Genomic DNA, 18,379 nt, shown 5'->3' with positions numbered 1-18,379 from the left:
TTCTCGACTACAGTTATATCTGGTGTATTACTACTACTACTACTTCACAGTACTAGTACTGTGCAGTACTTCAGGGGTGCAATACAAGAGGGAAAGGAAGAATAATTGGCAGTGCTATATTCTGCCACTGTTTATGCCCTTGGTGACGGCGTTGGTCAAACCTGGAAGTTTCTGGTCCACACACGAGCCACTCATGTAAGGTGGGGGCAAGACAGATCCCATGGGACAGATTTTCTAGAAGGGGGCCTCAATCACAGTGGCTCCCCTCACTGGGCTAGGGTGGGGAAGGAAGAACAGCACTCTCAACCCCACCCATTCCTTGGGGTTCCCTGTCCCTAAGGGCTTCACTCAAATGGAGGAGGAAGATGCATTACCCTCGTATCCCACCATTATCCTCGTTACGTTGGCTTCCCCAGCCTACGGCTCTCCAGATGTTGCTGACCTACAACTCCCAGCATATCCAGCCACAATAAATTGTTCAGCCACATCTGGAGGGCCGCAGGTTGGGGAAGCCTGTCCTAGTGGGTTCAGGGCCGCATAGAGCAGGGATTCTCAACGTGTGGGTCCCCAGATGTTATTGGACTTCAACTCCCATAATCCCTAACCAAAGGCTACGGGGGCTGGGGATTATGGGAGTTGAAGTCCAACAACATCTGGGGACCCAACGTTGAGAATCCCTGGCATAGAGGACGTCAGGCCTATTGGAAGAGTTCCAAACCCCTCCAGCAGAGGGCACTCTTAGCCCTGGACTTTGGGGTCGGAGTGCAGGGCCTCCACAGCCCTTGGGTGGCCCCCAGTGCTCTTTAATCTGTCCTGGGTGGTGTGGTCACCCAGCGGAGCATGATGATGCTTCATTTGCTTTGGAGCAGGGGCGTCCAAAGGCCCTTAGGTCCAGGCTCCATAATGACCTAGGAGCACCTCTGCCCTCCAGACATTTTGGAGGGCCTTACGCAATTTTTTACTTCCCTCAACTGGCCATTTCACGGTCCAAATGGCACCACAACCTCATAAGACACTCATTTCAGAACACAGCTAATGTTAAAGTTTTTAAAAGGTGCCTATAAAACAGCGTCATTTTTACAGTCCTTTTAATGGGCATATTATGACGGTTTCATAACAACCTTACGTTCTCCATACGCTCTATAAAAGTGCCCTCGCTTACCTAGCATTTTCAAATGGGCAGCAATATAATACAAGATTAATACCAAATCATCACTATTCATTTCACTCTAGGTTTTGTGATGCAGATGATCTTTATGGCTCTTTGGATGGTTGTATTAATGGCTCAAGAGGTAGAATTATTTTATTCATAAAAAGCCATTTCTTTTATTGATTTGCTCGACGCATTTTGTTAATTCTCTCTGGCATTACTCCTCCACTCATGCTTTTAATGTTCAAGCTGGACAACTTAATCATCTGACTGTTCAACTTAATTTTGCCCTTTGCTGCAGAAATACGGATCGCTTATATCCACTCTTTCAACAAGCAAAGGATTGAATCCAGAAGGACCCTTCTGCACACAGAGGGATGGCTTTTCACTTCGTGCTTGAAAGTTGTGCGAGGAAATGTGTGGACAGGTGTTATGAATACAGGAAAAGTGTGCATGGAGGAAGGAAAAGAGTATGGTTCGGTAGAAAGAAACAGAGAGGTAGCCAGGCATTCTGTACATGCTCAGAGGCTTTTTGGGATTTTAAAAATCACATTCCTGGGCAAGGCAGTGAATGGAATCTCTGCCCAAAAACTGGTTTAGAGGTGTTCATTTTGCTAATGAACTGGATCTTCAAGCAAACCTAAGATCTCTTGGTTATGTTGAATCTGAAGCAGAATTGAGCCCCTAAAGCTAAACACGATCTGTCTCAAAAGAAGGAATCCTGTAACTGTGTACACTGCTAGGCCCTTTGTGTGGTTAACTTTTTTCTGAACCCCCTTTTAAAGTTAGAGTCTGAACCGGAGAGCTTTAAAAAATGCCAATGAATCTGAACCAAAACTGAACCCACATTTTTAATGGCTTGACTCTCTGTAACCTCAGGCTAACATCTGGCACTGAATGCAGATTCCTGGTAGAAGTCTAGGATATAGTCTGGCCAGAAAGGGGTTAAAGGGTTTTTTAAAACAAAAACTGGCTAAGTTAAAAAAATGCACATGCTTTAAATTAATATATGGAATAAGAGACAGCGAGGAAGAGGCAGCCAAGTTGCTTACAGCTGCACTGCGTTGACTTTGTGCCTTGCAGACCTAGACTATCAGGAAAAGTCATCAAGGCACTGAACAATCTGTTGTTAAAAATGCAGAGAAAGAATAAAACAGATTTGCGTGGTGGTGGCGGTGGAAGAAATGAAATGGGGAGGAAAGAAGGAATAAAGGAAAACAGATGGAGGAAGAAGATGGCTGGGGAAAAGGAGAACTGATCATGACGAGGAGTTCTGTGTAAACCCCGAAGACTGCACACACAGCCATCAATCCATGGTGGGCTGACAAAGGGATTACATCTTATCTGTTTGAGGTGGGTCTTTTATATGTGGTGTACGGGAGAGGTATTTGGAAATGTTGAGAGGGAGGAGAAAGCTTCAAGCCACAGGGCCCCAGAAGCCCCAAATTGTCAGGAACCATCTTCCCTGGGAGAAGGAGAGAGGACCTCCCTTCCCGCCGCCATGCAGAGTTTCCGTTGCTTCTGGAAGGAGGTCTTGGTTGTCACAGGACACGGAGCAAAATGGAAGAGCCCACACTTTTTCAGGAAACTCCCATCTAAGGTGGCATCTGGGCATTTCTAAGGTGGCATCTGGGGCCAGGGGGACTTTTTGTGGGCATCCAAAGAGCACACACAATGTTGCCGCAGCACAACAGAGAGACCTTCCCAGGACTTGTGTGTGCCCCCTCCCAGCCCACACGCCCCACCCAAAACAGGTATCTGCTGGAACTCCGCTGGAATAAAATCGAGTCAAAGAGTTGTGGTCCGGACACAGCTTCTCCACCTATCCTCACATGCTGTAAAGAACATGCAGTTAGTAACCCGCAGTCGCTATCGGAGAAACAGACACATTTCATCTCCCATCACTGCCGACACTCAAAGCATGCGTGCATTATCACAGGAGCCCAGAGGTGAGCGGGGCAACAGGAACGTGGTCCATGCGGCAGCCGGTGGTGTGCTAAAGAGGCCGGACAAGGATGCAAGAGGATCAGCCACACCAGACAGGACACCACGCAGAACCTCACCACACACCCGCAGGCACACTCACACAAATGGAGGCCGGCACTCAAGACGTGACCCCACAGTCACAACTTCCTCACAAACCTTCATTTGCCTTTCCAACATCACTTTGCTACAGGGCTGGACGAATCCCAGGCGCCAGGGAACAAGGGCACCAAGAAATTTAACCATGGTGCCTAGACTAGACTATTCAGAGGTAGGGTCATTTTTACTTATAAAAATCTTCATTTTGTCCCAGGCAGACCAGTTTCTCTTCTAAGTACGTTATTTGTAAAAGAGATAAAGAGAAGCCCGTTTGCCTCTGGCTTTAATCATCTTTTCTCTAAACTAAAAAGCTCCTGCTCCTCCCTCAACTATTTATATACCACTTTTCAACAAAAAGTTCTCAAAGCGGTATGCACAGAAAAAGAAGTAGAAGAAAATGGCTCCCTGTCCCCAAAGGGCTCACAATCTAAAAAGAAACACTGGGTAGATGCCAGCAACAGCCCCGGGAGGGATGGTGTGCTGGGGATGGATAGGGCCAGTTGCTCTCCCCTGCTGAACAGAAAGAGAATCACCAGTCTGAAAGCTGCCTCTTTGCTCAGTTAGCAGGGGGATACTTCAGACTCCCCTTGAAGGGGAGATCCATTGCTGATCTCCCTTTCTACCAAACCCAGTCCTCTGTTTCCAATCACAAAAAGAGGATTTCCAAAGGAAAACTTCTTTTGTCTACTACAAGATATTGCCCAAAGACACAGAGAGCCCATGGCTACTACCCAGCAATGAAGCTGCTCCTCATTTTCTTTCGCATGTCTTGTTCAGATGTTTGTCTTTCTGTTTTGTTCTCTCCTGCTAGGTTCCTTTGGGGCTTAAAGACAAGTATGTATGCAGGCATTTTGACGGGGTGGGAGGAAGAGAAAGAAGAACCCCTCTAAGATTTCCCCCCCTCTCAGTTACCAAAGTCTCCCGCGGCTCCTGCTGAGAATTTGTACCTGCCACATTCTTCCGGGGTCAGCAGAAGGGAACCTCTTTCAGATCTGAGCCACCCTTTTCCCCCTGCACCCAGAGGAAAGAAAGCGGCTAAAATTGTGTTAGCTCTCCGGAGTTACAAAATTCCCATCATTTTGTTGCGCAAAGGGAAGAGAAAAGGAAAGAAAACATGCTTCCCGTGGAGAAAATGGCAAAAGAAAAGGCTCCGATAAGTCCTATGAAACCAGCTTTGCTTCTTTCTTTAAAAATTTGGCTGGGGAAGGAAGCAAAGGTAAAAATAAGGAGATGGTTAAAGCCTGGTGACTAGGAGCTAAAGCTGACCTATTAGTTAAAAAAAAAAAGTGGGTTTCAATTGGTAGATAATTAAAAGAACTGTTTTTTAAAATCTCACCTTAAATAACAACAGTAACGGTAAGAACAGGCTTTTCAGTGTTGATTCCATTTGGCTATCTTGGCTAGAGGATTCACACCTACATTCCATGAATCTAAACCAGGCCTGCTCAACTTTGGCCCTTCTGCAGATGTTGGCCTACAACTCCCATAATTCCCGGCTATTGGCTGCTATTGGCTAGGGATTATGGGAGTTGTAGTCCAAAAACAGCTGGGGGGCCAAAGTTGAGCAGGCCTGATCTAAACACACAAGATCTGCCGACTAGATTAGACCAAAAGGTCGACAGAGTCTAACATCTGACTTCTCAGAAAGGTCAGCCAGGAAGCTTTTCACACAGGAAGCCCTGTGTGATTTACCCCGAGTGTAACGTGATTTACTAGTTAGTAAACATAATATTCAGATACCCAAGCTTTCACATATATCTTAATTAGGAATGGTAAAATTTAATCAGGGTAGAGATAGCTTAGGAGATCTTATTCTTTTTTTTATTATTTTGGTTATACATTAAAAATTCAGTTATTTTGAAACCTAGCTTTAGATATTTTAGTATTATCTGTGAATCTTTTATACTTCTTATAACATTTTTCTTGGGGGCTGTCACATCTAGAAACTTGTGTTTTTTTTAAAATGGTATTGTAATGCTTAGATACAAGATATCCTGTTTTTCTTTTCCTGTCTGTTAATTTGGAATTTCCCCCCTAGAAACTGCTTGTTTTTGAGGGTATATATACTCCAGAATTGACACTTTTACAGTTGTGCTGCTTGGGAGGATTGGCGTTCTTCAGATTATTTGTAATATTACATATAACTTCCATGTGGAAATTCTTGATATAATCATGTTTTTATCTCCTTTGCTCATAAAATAAAAAATTCTTATTAAGAAAGAAAAAAAAGAAGTGTAATCTGATTAATATCCGGGGTAAAAGAATCCACTATTTGTGTTGCTTTTTAAGGACAGTAAAGCCTCCCCGCTAACGTGCGGTAAAACCTGCTATGTGTCAAAGCCCCAGGTGTTTCTGGGAAGCCCAAGGGTGGTTTGCCTACCCCCCAGCAACGGGCATTCAGAGGCAGTCTTCCTCTGAACATGGGGGTTTCATTTAGCCATTGATAGACCCTTTAGCTATTATGGGCAACAGACACAGCCTCCGCCCTTTCTCCCTCACCGCCTCATCTCCCTCCCAGAACGCCCGTGGGATGACCACATCCCCTTCCATCCCCTCCTCAAATGCCATGTTTCCAATAAAGTCTTTTACACAGCCCTTTCATCCCTCATATCCATATTTAGGGAAAATAGCACCAAGGGCAAGCACTGAAATTGCGCCCCCTGTCCAAACATCTGACACCCATCTTTCAGATAATTTTACCATAATATCAGCTGAAAAATACAAGTCAAGCTCATTCATCTTTTAATATTTCAAAAACTATTTAGCCAGACCAAAAAATGCTGTAAAACTACAAATGCTGGGGCTCATGAAATACCCAAATACTATGGGGGGGGGGGATCTGCAAAGGTTCCCCTGCCCCCACTGGCCTCTTAATTCACTGCTGCAGCCCATCCCAGGCTGAGGGCCTTGCAGCCATCATTTGAGCATGTGCAGTATCCATTAAATTTTTTTTTAAATGGCTGCCTTAAACAAAATGGCCACCACACATGCTCAATTGGCCTCTGCGAGGCCTGGCATAGCCTAGGGCCTTGTAGAGGCCATTTGAGCATGCACGATGGCCATTTTGTTTTCGGTGGCCATTTAAAATTTTGTTTCCATTTTAAAAAATGGCTCCCCCCTTTCAAGTGGCACCCAGGGCATGTGCCCTGCCTGCCCTACGCCCCTGCTCATATCTACCAGGGATGTGCATGAACCCCAGTTTGAGCACCGTTGGGGAGTGGGAGCTTTTAAAAAGAGGGGAACATCCCTCCTCTTTTGCTTGCTTCTCCTCGGAGGAGAGGAACTGCTCTCCTCTTTCTTAAAGCTCCCGTTCTCAGATGGGGCTCAAACCACGGTTCATGCATGTATACCCCTAACATCCCCTACATGTCACTGAAATAAGCACAAGTATTCCCACTGTTCAGCCCTGCCTCTGTCTTTCCTCTCCTCCTGTCATCGCCTCCCCAGTGTGGAATTACAGACTGTAAGCCACTTGGGGCAGAGATCTGTCCTCCCTTGAACAGAAATAAATGCGCATTTCTCCCCTGCTTCTCCTCAACCCCCCCTCCCTCCCCTACTTCTGTCAAATTATAGACTACTAACTGAGCCAAGAGACACCTTTCAAAGTGGTGATATTCTTCTGTTTAGCAGGGGGAGAGCAACTGGCTGTATCCAGCCATAGCACAACATCCTTCCATGGGATGTTGCTGGACCTTTGATTTCCTTTTGGATTGCAAGCCCTTTTGGGGTAGGGAACCATCTTATTTATTTAGTAGTTACTTTTCTGTGTAAATCGTGTTGAGAACTTTTGTTGAAAAGTGGTATATAACTATCCATAGCAGTAGTATTCGTAACAGCCTGTATGCTTCTTGAGTTAGGGGTCTAGGAACATAGGAAGCTGCCATATACTGAGTCAAGACCATTGGTCCATCTAGCTCAGTATTGTCTTCACAGACTGGCAGCGGCTTCTCCAAGGTTGCAGGCAGGAATCTCTCTCAGCCCTATCTTGGAGAAGCCAGGGAGGGAACTTGGAGCCTAGATGTTCTTCCCAGAGCGGCTCCATCCCCTGAGGGGAATATCTTATGGTGCTCACACATCAAGTCTCCCATTCAGATGCAACCAGGGCAGACCCTGCTTAGCTATGGGGACAAGTCATGCTTGCTAACACAAGACCAGCTCTCCTCTCCTGTCTGTCCTCTTGTGTACTGCAAAGATCCAGATGCAATTAATTAATAGTAACTAGTAAGCATGATAAAGTTGCCTCATCCATACGTCCCTTCAGTATTGCAAGGTATGACGGCCATTCAGAGATGTTGGCACTTTTCTGTTTTAATGCATTTACAGCACAATGGATTTACAGCCTGCTAGTAAGCCATGCTGGATTCAACGGGACTCACTCCTTAGCCTCAACTAGTTCAAGCCTGGGGGGAGACCTCCTTAAAAAACTATTTCCACATGTCATTAATGTAGCCTCAATGAGGCCTAGCCACTTGTAAAACCCAATGTGTTCATCTGATTTTCACTTCATTCCACATAAATTAGTTTTCAGGCTGAACGGAGGGGGGCTCTTTAACAATCGGCATTTTGGACAAATTTGAGTTCTGCATCTTGTAAATGCATCCCCCGTCCCCCAGCAGAATGCACAGCAATGCTCCACCACATCCTCTATAAAAACAAAAATTTCAGCCTTGCCTGTGGGTAAAAACACACACACACACACACACACACACACACACACTCAAAACCCCCAAGAAAAACACAGAAGCTTTTTGCAAGCAAATCTGGAACAGATTCAGATTGCTGCGGACCGCAAGAGTTTACACAACCGTTTGTTCAAATGCCCAGGCGTTCTGCGTGACCCCTCACTTTTTGCTACGTAACCAAACTAAAATCTGGAACTCTCCTCAGCTCTTTTCTGATAAGCCCAGAGCAAAACTGAAGGGGCTAATCTGCATCCTTGTGAACGATTTTTTTTTTTCTAGGGGGAGAAGCAGCCTGCTCCAAAGAGGGTTTTCCACTTCTCTGTTTGTTTCACCTCCCAAAGTTTGTTTCGCCTCCCAAAGCGTCGCTTTACGATGGAACCTTGAATGTAAAAGTTCTTACATCGCTGCTCTAAGGTTCTGCTGTTCAGAAACGGGAATCACAAGCATAAATGCCTTGGACAAATGCGCTCCTTCCCTCTCTCTTTCTCTCTCTCTTTCTCTCCTTCTCCCTCCAGCATAGCCTGGAGAACAGGAAGTCTCACGTCTGAACAAAATGAATAGCTTATTCAGGCCCAGCTCACGGTATCGGTGGGGTTTCTAATCCCTCCCTCCCTCTCTTCTTTTACATTTCAAAATACAGATCTCACAGCTGCGCAGTTCTTACTGCCAAGGTCAAAGCGATGACCTTCTTGTAATGCATCCCCCAGGTTCATACCTCCACATTCCCACAGTAATTATTTCAACTTCCAATTCCCAAACTTGGTACTGGCAGAAATCATCACGGCATTCCGCCGGTCCCGGGTTCAAATCCTTGGCCTCTGCAGTAGCTGGCAAGGAAAGGAAAGAGCCCTGCCTGAAACCTCAAGAGAGCGGCCTGTCAGGGCAGACAATGACAGGATACGTGGAGTAGTCTGACGCAGTTAAAGGCAACTTCTTTTACCTGCTCTGAGTGAAAACACCTCCCTTTCCCATTTTTGGGAGTGCAGTGTTCTGTGGCTTTCTTCTCAGTCCCTTTTTGGCGACTGGCCGCCATTTTGGCCCCCCCCCCCCGATTTCCTCTCCCAACTGTGCACACATGTCTAGAGAAAGCACAGCAAAACTGCAATCCGGAAAAGATTGCATGCATGATGGTCTGCCGATCAGCGACAACTCCCATAGGCCCCAGCCAAAGGCCATTGCAGCAGGGGATGCTGGGAGTTGTAGTCAACAACATCTGGGAATCCCTACACCAGGGAACCCTGTGGCTAATTCTATTTGCGCAATGTCCCCCACCCACACATGCACTTTGCATGCCATCTAGACACAAGCGGTCACACAATCGCATCACTTTTTTTTGGCAGCACTCAACAGCATCTTGTAATGTGGGGAGGACACCACCAGTGAGCAGAAGAATTGACCACTGGGGTGAGCTGTGATTTTCATAGGAACATAGGAAGGAACATAGGAAGCTGCCATATACTGAGTCCGACCATTGGTCTATCTAGCTCAGTATTGTCTTCACAGACTGGCAGCAGCTTCTCCAGGGTTGCAGGCAGGAATCTCTCTCAGCCCTATCTTGGAGATGCTGCCAGGGAGGGAACTGGGAACCTAGATGCTCTTCCCAGAGCGGCTCCATCCTGTGAGGGGAATATCTTCCAGTGCTTACACTTCTAGTCTCCCTTTCATATGCAACCAGGGCGGACCCTGCTTAGCTAAGGGGACAAGTCATGCTTGCTACCACAAGACCAGCTCTCCTCTCCACCGCACTGCATCCCAAAATCAGAAATATTCAGACCCGGACCTTTGCAACCAGGCAGAATTTCGCAGCAGGAGAATTTCAAAACACATCCCTGAAGCTGAATTGCCGTCAGGGGAAATCCTCGCAAGGAACGGAAGCCACTTGCTTCCTTCCCCTCTATGAGATCGGTTTCTGGAATTAACTAATCGAGCACTAAATGGAAAAGCATACAAATCACAGTGCGAACCTCCTTACTCGGCCGAGGAGCCGAGTAAGGCCCGTCTGAAAATACTCACTGGGCTTTTGGCAAATAGCTTGCAAACTAATTGACAAAGGCTCTTTCCCAAGGGGGCTTGTTTTGTTTGGTCGGGGGCGTGCAGTTTGGCACGGCATTGCTTTGCAGTCGTCAGTGGGCCGCTGTGCTTTTGCTTGCTTGAAATAAAAAGAACGAGTTCTTTGCACGCTCGTTTCTAAATGCATTGACGTCTCCGCTGTTGCTTTGTGCCGACCCGCTGAAGCTGTGTGATGAGTCAACGTGTTTTAAAGTGGAACCAGGAAAACCACCACTGTATATATTTTCTGGAGACAGCCAGCTTTCCCAACCTCCAGCCACTGGAGAGCAATAGGCTTGCAGGTTTTAGAAGCAGTTCAAAAGCCTGCTAGACCTATTTAGTTGGAGGTGAAAGCGGGACGAGTGTACACACTATGGCGCTTTCCAGATTACACACTACAACAGTGTCACTACGTGTCTGTTAAGTGTGCTTCCGTACTTCCTGGGTTGTGACACCGCAGGCCCTGTGGTGCCATTCACATTTACGATGCCTTTGTTCGGGTTTTATCTTTGCATTACAGTGATACAACGTTGCAAAAACAACAACAGCTGTATTTTCCTGTTGTAGGTTTGCACAAGCCAGAGAAGACTGCTCCCCCTGCTGGTAGCTTTGCGCAACACCCTTTATTTATGGCTTCAACACAATCCTGCCAAGCCAAAGTAAACGACCGCTGTTCTAATCTGGAAAGCGTCCAGATTGGAAAGTGGCAACACTTGTTTCCAAAGCACCTTCAGCTCTCCAAAGGACACACTAGAAACATAAGGAGCTGCCATATACTGAGTCAGACCACAGGTCCATCTAGCTCAGGACTGTCTACACTGACTGGCAGCAGCATCTCCAAGGTTGCAGGCAGGAGTCTCTCCCAGCCCTCTCTTGGAGATGCTGACAGGGATTGAACCTGGGACCTTCTGCATGCAAGCAGATGATCTGCCGCTGAGCTATGGCCACTACTGTTATTTGCTGGTCTTCAGAAAACTGCTGTTTTGATTTTTATTTCCAAAATGAAGTTCTAGTCCTCATGATCGGGAGAAGAAATTAAGCCAACTGCTGCTGTTTTTACTGGATATGAGAGAACTGCAGCACACATCCAACCTCTTATACGAAGTCAATTATTTATTGTTTGCCGCTCTTGGGAAAAGCATAGTACTGACCCTATTTAACCGAATAAAAGATAATTCTGAATTTAAAATGACCCCCTTAAAAAAATACAAGTTAAATACAGGTTATACCTGTATTAAATTCAGAAGGGGACTCTGATCAGTCCCCAATTTCTAACGTTAAAGAACTTGGAAATATAAATATTCATCGTATTTGCAAACATCTAGTCCTGGATACAGTCGTTAGATGGCTGAAGACAAATAAAATCAAAACACACCTTATCTGAGGACTGACTCTAGTTTCCTTGTCTGTCTGGACCCAGGACTGTTTAGCCCCACTGGCTGATGCAAGCTCAACCACTCACACAAGTTCTCGGAAGCAAAACTGAAGCGGTTTCTTCCAGTTCTCTCACATGGCCTCTCCCACCCAGAGGCCCTCTTTAACTGTCCACACACGTCAGTTTTAAGACAGGCCCGAATCTGTCAAAGCAAGAACAAGCAAGTTGGACCGTTTTGCTCCTAGGCTGCGTTTATTCGAAGTGGGAGAAAAGCCTTCAACAGGCTCAAGTCGGTTGCATCTTGTTTCTGCTCAAATAAACAACAGCTGCGTCATACCCAATAGATTAAAATGCTAAATTTAAAAAGCAGGGATCGGCAGAACTCCAACTGGGGTGGACGCATTTCTGGAGTGGAAGATGGTGGGTTCTGGCATGGTATGGAAATGGGCGAAGGACACACCAAGTTCACCTCACACACCCTCTGGCCATGACAGCGTGCCGCTGCTGACCCCTCTGGAGGCCTCTGAGCATGTGCAAAGAGCCCTCCACGCACTCACTGCGATGTGTGGAATCCACTTTTGACCCGATTTCACAACCGACTCCAGAGTTTGGGTGGCACAGAATGTTCTCACGAAACTCCCGTCCCATCTGCACCACCCCAATTTAAACATAAAACCGGGTTTATTTTGGGCGCCTGGCTCTACGCAAACACACTACTCTTCTCCTCTGGGGACATTGGCTGCAATTGGAGAGCTATTTCATCCTCTGCCGGGAAGGCTCCCATCTCCTTGCATAGGTTCCCCCGCTTTTAAATGGCTCGGTGTGTGTGTGTGTGTGTGTGTGTGTTTTCAACCTATTATGCCTAATTCCCCCAAACAGCTCCGCTCTTAAGAGCTATTTCCGCTCGGGGCCTTTCTTCATTCTCTCCTGCTCTCTTTCTGGGCCATTTCCCCTGCGCACGGAAGGTTCGTTATTCCCTCCCCACTGGAGTCCCCCCTCGGGCTTTCTGGGATCTGAACAGGGGGGCTCAACTTTGGCCCCTCTGCCTGTTTTCAGACGGACTTATTATCTGTGTATTTCTCAAATGGGTAGAACTGCCCCAAACTTCCATCTCTGGACTTCAACTCCCATCACCCCCGTCACATGCCCAATAGTCAGAACTGATGGGAGTTGTAGTCCGGCATCTGCAGGAGGGCCGAAGTTGTGCAGCCCGGAGGAAGAGGAGATCCAACCTCACAGTAACCCTGCAAGGCGGGCCACTGTGTTTCCCGACATGCAGATGGGAAAAGTGAGGCTGAGAAACAACAGACCAAGTAAACCCCACATTGCGTTGAGACAGGCACGGCACTCACTTGTTTTCTATAGTTATCCTCAATTTTCCAGGCACAATGGGCTCCCAAGGGCCTACCTGGACCAGACACTAGGGCGCATCTCGTACAGCATCCTGCCTCTTACAGCATCCTGCCAACCAGATACTCCCTAGAAGCTCACAAGCAGGACACGAAGCCTGCTGTTGCTCCCGCCCGACACCTGGCATTCAGAGACAGACTGCCTCTGCATCCGGACGTTCCATTTAGCTACCATGGCTGATAGCGACTGATGGTCTTCCCGTCTCCTTGAATGTGCCTCATCCCCTTTCAAAGCCGCTGGCCCGTGCAACACCATGTGGCATGGAGTTCCATAGGCGAACATGTCTCCTCTCCCTTTTGTCTGCCCAGAATCTCCCATCAGTTCCATCAGGTGACCCCAAGTGCTAGTATAATGAAGGAGGGAGTAAAATATCTCTCTGTCCACCTTTTTCCTACACCATGTATCGTTTTATAAACGTATTTATTTTAACATTATAAATGCAAAATTTAAATGTAAAAATAAATAAATTTTATAAACTTCTGTTGTGTCTGCTTCTAATGTGGTAGGTGGCGGATGGAGGGTGGAACACAACAAAAGCCCCGGCATTTTCACATTTCTTTAAAGGTGCTCCAGCCCACCCCCAAAACCCAACAATTTTGACTACCCTTTTGTTTAGCACCTCTCCCAGCTCCACAACCTTCTGACAATACGGCCAGAAGATCCAGTCCATCCTGCAGACATAATTTCTTCTAGAATATTCTTCCTTCCCGTCTTCCTCATCTTATATATAATCTGTATAGCTACACGCGCACACACACCCCAAATACAGACACAAAGAGCACACTTCCAACGCACATGCGCGCACACACCCCTTCCTCCCCACACAGCAGCCGAAACAGATCCGCATTCTTCTTCCGCCATGCAGAGAAAGGTGTTTGCAGCCCACCGTCCGGGTGGAATCCACACCGGCCCGCTTGCCCCGCAACATTTCCGGAAGAGGACAGTGCTTCTACTCCTACGCGGGCATGCCTCCGCATTCCAGCCGCCGTGTTAGGTTCCGCTCACGTCAGACCCGCCCCTGTGCCGGGTTAGTGATTCTTGCGCCGTCCGTGACTGCGTGGCGGCCATATTGTGGGGGCCGGGGGGAGCAGCCCTTCTTACCCTGGGTGCTCACAGCCACATGGAGGGTGGAGTGGGGTTCCCCGGCACCAGGGGCCAGGTGGGGGTCGGGAGCCATGCTAGCAGAATGGGACCCCGTGGGTGCCTCTGGGAAGGGTACGGCGGCAGTGGTGGCGGTCTGCGTCTTTCCTGCGTTGCCAGCGACAAACACAATGTCAGCAATAAAAGAAACAAAAAATAAAAATAAAAAAATAATGGAGGAGTGGATGCAACTGGTTGGATCCCAAAGCGGGCACAGTCCAGAGCAGGGTTTCTTAACCTTGGACTACAACTCCCATCATCCCTCGTGGCTGTTGCTGGTGTCTACCTTATGTTGCTTTTAGATTGTGAGCCCTTTGGGGACAGGGCGCCATCTTATTTATTTGTTATTTCTCTGTGTAAACCGCCCTGAGCCATTTTTGGAAGGGCGGTATAGAAATCAAATAAATAATTATGATTACTTCTTGTTTACACAGTCAGACAGGTGTTATTGAGTGGTTTGTTTTATCCAGACATCGAGTCCTTCCCAAGGACCTAGGATGCCAGAATTTTATTATCAATTGTTATAGATATCGTCGCAGAACCTTGGGCTCCCAGATGTTGTTGGACTATTTCTTTATTTATGTTATTTATTTTTTACATTTATATCCCGTTCTTCCTCCAAGGAGCCCAGAGCGGTGGACTACATACCTGAGTTTCTCTTTCACAACAACCCTGTGAAGTAGGTGAGGCTGAGAGAGAAGTGACTGGCCCAGAGTCACCCAGCTAGTTTCATGGCTGGATGGGGATTGGAACTCAGGTCTCCCCGGTCCTAGTCCAGCACTCTAACCACGACACCACGCTGGCTCCTACAACTCCCATCATCCCTCGTGGCTGTTGCTGGTGCCTACCTTATGTTGCTTTTAGATTGTGAGCCCTTTGGGGACAGGGAGCCATCTTATTTATGTTATTTCTCTGTGTAAACTGCCCTGAGTCATTTTTGGAAGGGCGGTATAGAAATCAAATAAATTATTATTATTATTATTATTATTTCTTGTTTACACAGTCAGACAGGTGTTATTGACTGGTTTGTTTTATCCAGACATCGAGTCCTTCCCAAGGACCTGGGATGCCAGAATTTTATTGTCAATGTTGTTGCTGTTATTATTATAGATATCATCGCAGAATATAGGCTGTTCCCAGTAAAGCTGCTTTTTGTAACTGGCTGATGGTGATTTCTGTGGCCCCTATGGTGTTGAGGTGCTCTTCAAGGTCTTTTGGAACTGCACCCAGGGCGCCAGTTACCACTGGGATTATTTGGGTCTTTTTCTGCCACAGCCTTTCAATTTCAATTTGTAGATCTTTGTATTTGGTGATTTTTTCCTATTTCTTTTTCGATTCTGCTATCCCCTGGTATTGCTATGTCGATTATTTTCACTTGTTTTTTTTTCTTCTCGACTACAGTTATATTATTATTATTAATCCCAAGACATGGCCTTTGTGGTTGAGGATGATGGGAGTTGTAGTCCAACAACATCTGGGGGCCCAAGGTTAAGAAACCCTGGTGAGGACCCGCACACTGCTCTGGACGCCGTGAACAAGGAAAGGTCTCCCGATTCCAAGTCTGCGGTTGTCCTTACAGATGTCTAGAGACGGTGCGGAGATCCACCGTGCAAAACCGGACAGCACCAGAACGGGCCCTGCCCAACAGCAACGCAAAGTGGCATGATGGATTTGGGGCATCGTGAAAGCTGGCAGAAGAGGAGATGAATCAACCATGGGGCCTAACCTGGGGAGAGGGAGGGCTGTCCAAAAATGGACGACAAACCGCACCATAGGGGCTAGGGTTCCATAGGGACGTAGCTGGGGCGGGCCGAGTCGGCTATCCAGCTTCTGTTGAGCTATGACCCCCTTCATCCACCGCCGTACTCCAAGTGGAGGTTACAAGAAGGGTACAAAGCCGAAGCGCTTTCCCTTGTGCTGGTCCCATCCAGGGCCCGCCTAAGCGACCGCCCAGCCCTCCTCAGCTGGCCCGGCTCGGGCTGCCTGCGTGTCAGCCGTCCGCCACGGCGGCCCGGCCAGCCAAGTCCCCCCTAATGAATGCCAGACGCTCCCAGCCGGTTTCCCCTCGCTCGGCTCTAGCAGGAAGCAGCAAGACCAGCTGCCAAGCTCCACAGCCAGCCAAGGAAAGGGGGCCAGGAAACGCGTGGAGAGGTGGGGGGGGTGCTCCTCCAGACAGGCCCCCTTTCACCCTCGGCTGACCCCAGCGCTCGACCAAAGTGGTGCCAAAAGGCAGCAGTTGGGGGGTTCAAGAGACCCTCTTTGGCCCACAAACACAGTGGCGGTCCAAGCCTCCCCCCACCAAGGCAATGCTGACTGAACGTGGCAACATCTCTCTCTTGCTCTCTCTCTGGCCTTCTCCGCCACTTTCTCCTCCATTCAATCAGCGATTCTCCCCTGCTGGGTAATTAATGGAGTCGCCTTCGTTTTAATTTTCTCCCCCAAGTCTGATTGGCTCAGCGCTGCTTTTTCTTGGGGGAAGGGGGGGGACGGGGGGGGGGGACGACGACAAGAAAGCAAGACCCCCTGTGGTCCCCGATGGTTTGCAGAGGACTTTTCTACCAGCCTTGTTTCTCCATCTGTTACAATCCAGAAAGCAGCCAAGGTGGGTTTGGGGGCAGCCTGGGTTCAGGACTCCTAAGTCCCATTTCCAGGACTTGCTTGAGCAGAAGGAAGGGGTGTATTAGAAGAGGGCGGGTCTGTGCATGGAGTGAGGGTCTCTCATGCCACGGTCAGGTCTCTCACCTAAAACAAAGAATTTGAGGGGTAGTGGTTCGTGTTGTACAAGAAGTGGGCAGACCTAGGTTCAAATCCTCACTCAGCCACAAAGCTCACTGGGTGCGCCTGGGCAGACACTCTCTCTCTGTCTTACCTACCTCACAGGGTTGTTGCAAGGGTCATTTTAAATTCTGTTAAAATTAAAATCGATTTTACAAATTAATTTTTAAAAAATTTGTATTGTTCTTGTTGCATACCGCCCTGAGAGGCAGGTTTGGGGTGGTATATACGACTCCCTCAAACATGGTTCATTTGACTCCTATGATCTGGTTGCTTTGGGAGGCTGAGCACAAAAGAGGCAGCCACTTTTCCGCTCAGCTAGGGGATGGTCTAATCCTGCCTAAGAGAAAGGATGCTGGTGGTTGACAAAAAGGTTTTTTAAGACAGTCTTAAAAATACCCCAAAGGGGACATGGATTATGGAGGTTGTCTTTGGGAAGTACACCCTTTTGTGCTGTCATAGGAACATAGGAAGCTGCCATATTCTGAGTCAGACCCTTGGTCCATCTAGCTCAGTATTGTCTACCCAGACTGGCAGCAGCTTCTCCAAGGTTGCAGGCAGGAGTCTCTCTCAGCCTTATCTTGGAGATGCTGCCAGGGAGGGAACTTGGAACCTAGATGCTCTTCCCAGAGCAGCCCCATCCCCTCTAAGGGGAATCTCTTCCAGTGCTCACACTTCTAGTCTCCCATCCAAATGCAACCAGGGCAGACCCTGCTTAGCTAAGGGGACAAGTCATGCTCGCTCCCACAAGACCAGCTCTCCTCAGTTTGTTAGTAATGTTTTCTGCGCTGGGAAGCCATTCCCCCTGTGAAAGAGGATGAGAGCAAGAGGGTGGAATGAAAGAGGAAACGGTGCTTGACGTGACAGGAAGTGATGGGGATGAGTGGTGCTGGTTCCTCCAAAATGTTGTTAGTTGCAAAAAGGAAGTGTCTGGAGGTTTCCCAAACGTGACCAGATTCTGCACCCAGATACAGAAGTGGGAGCTTCTGTTCCACGTCCCCTTCACGGCTAGCATCCAAGGAAGTATTTGGTCCCTCTTCAACGAGGGAGCTTGCATAGGACGCACCTTGGTTTACGGCAGCCATCTTTGGCCCGAAGACTTCCGTGGCAAGCAACACACTGACTTACAGAGAGGTTGTTTATCCCCAACTCTGCGGCATCTGAAGCAGCCATATCCTGGTGGCGCTTCTCGTATTTGGAGTCCCACCCAACTGTCTCCTGGGCAAAGTGTCATATCAGGCTGTTCCTTCACGTTAGGCTTACAATGGAGAAGCCCAATGCTCAGCCCTACGGCGATCCAATATGGCAGGACCTTCTGCAGGGCCATTTGATCTCTGAGATGGAGTTTGGGGGCTGACAGATTGCCTAATTGTTCAACGTTGCTTTCCTCTGTGGGGCAGTAAATATGCTCCTCTCAGAGGGAAACAGAAATTGCACCAAGAGCCCCCGGGTTATTCAGGGGCTCTTTGCTATGTTGGCAGTCCTGCAACCCCTTGGCATGCAGAAGAGCAGGTGGCTTCTTTCAACAGCGGGAATGAGCAGCGGGAGGAGGTGAGCAGGGAGGGAAAGACTGGGATCTTGGGAAGGGGGGAAGAGGAGGTACCGTACTGACCATATGCTGAGTCGCTGGTGCCATCATGGTTCCCAGTGGCTGTTACAACATCTAAAAAGGAAAAAGGAGGAAATGAGAGATTGGGTGGGAGGCAACCGGATAAA

At 47.9% G+C, this 18,379-nt stretch overlaps 1 protein-coding gene across 6 annotated transcripts in view; it reads right to left on the bottom strand.

The window, feature by feature from the left end:
* Positions 1–18,379, bottom strand: part of SEMA6C (semaphorin 6C) — a 147,622-nt gene that overhangs the window by 5,113 nt on the left and 124,130 nt on the right. For 5 of the 6 annotated variants that reach the window (XM_053278272.1, XM_053278271.1, XM_053278270.1 and 2 more), the window contains 2 exons: positions 18,276–18,326; positions 13,850–13,996 (listed from right to left, as the gene is read on the bottom strand). In XM_053278272.1, the coding sequence (XP_053134247.1) occupies positions 13,850–13,996; positions 18,276–18,326 (198 nt within the window). The remainder of the gene's footprint in view (positions 1–13,849; positions 13,997–18,275; positions 18,327–18,379) is intronic. The other variant, XM_053278275.1, reaches the window with a different exon arrangement.

The sequence above is a fragment of the Hemicordylus capensis genome, chromosome 14 (genome assembly GCF_027244095.1).
Source record: "Hemicordylus capensis ecotype Gifberg chromosome 14, rHemCap1.1.pri, whole genome shotgun sequence".
Classification (NCBI taxonomy): domain Eukaryota; kingdom Metazoa; phylum Chordata; class Lepidosauria; order Squamata; family Cordylidae; genus Hemicordylus; species Hemicordylus capensis.
Note: the sequence above shows the minus strand (reverse complement) of the source record. Positions and strands in the feature narration are given on the sequence as shown.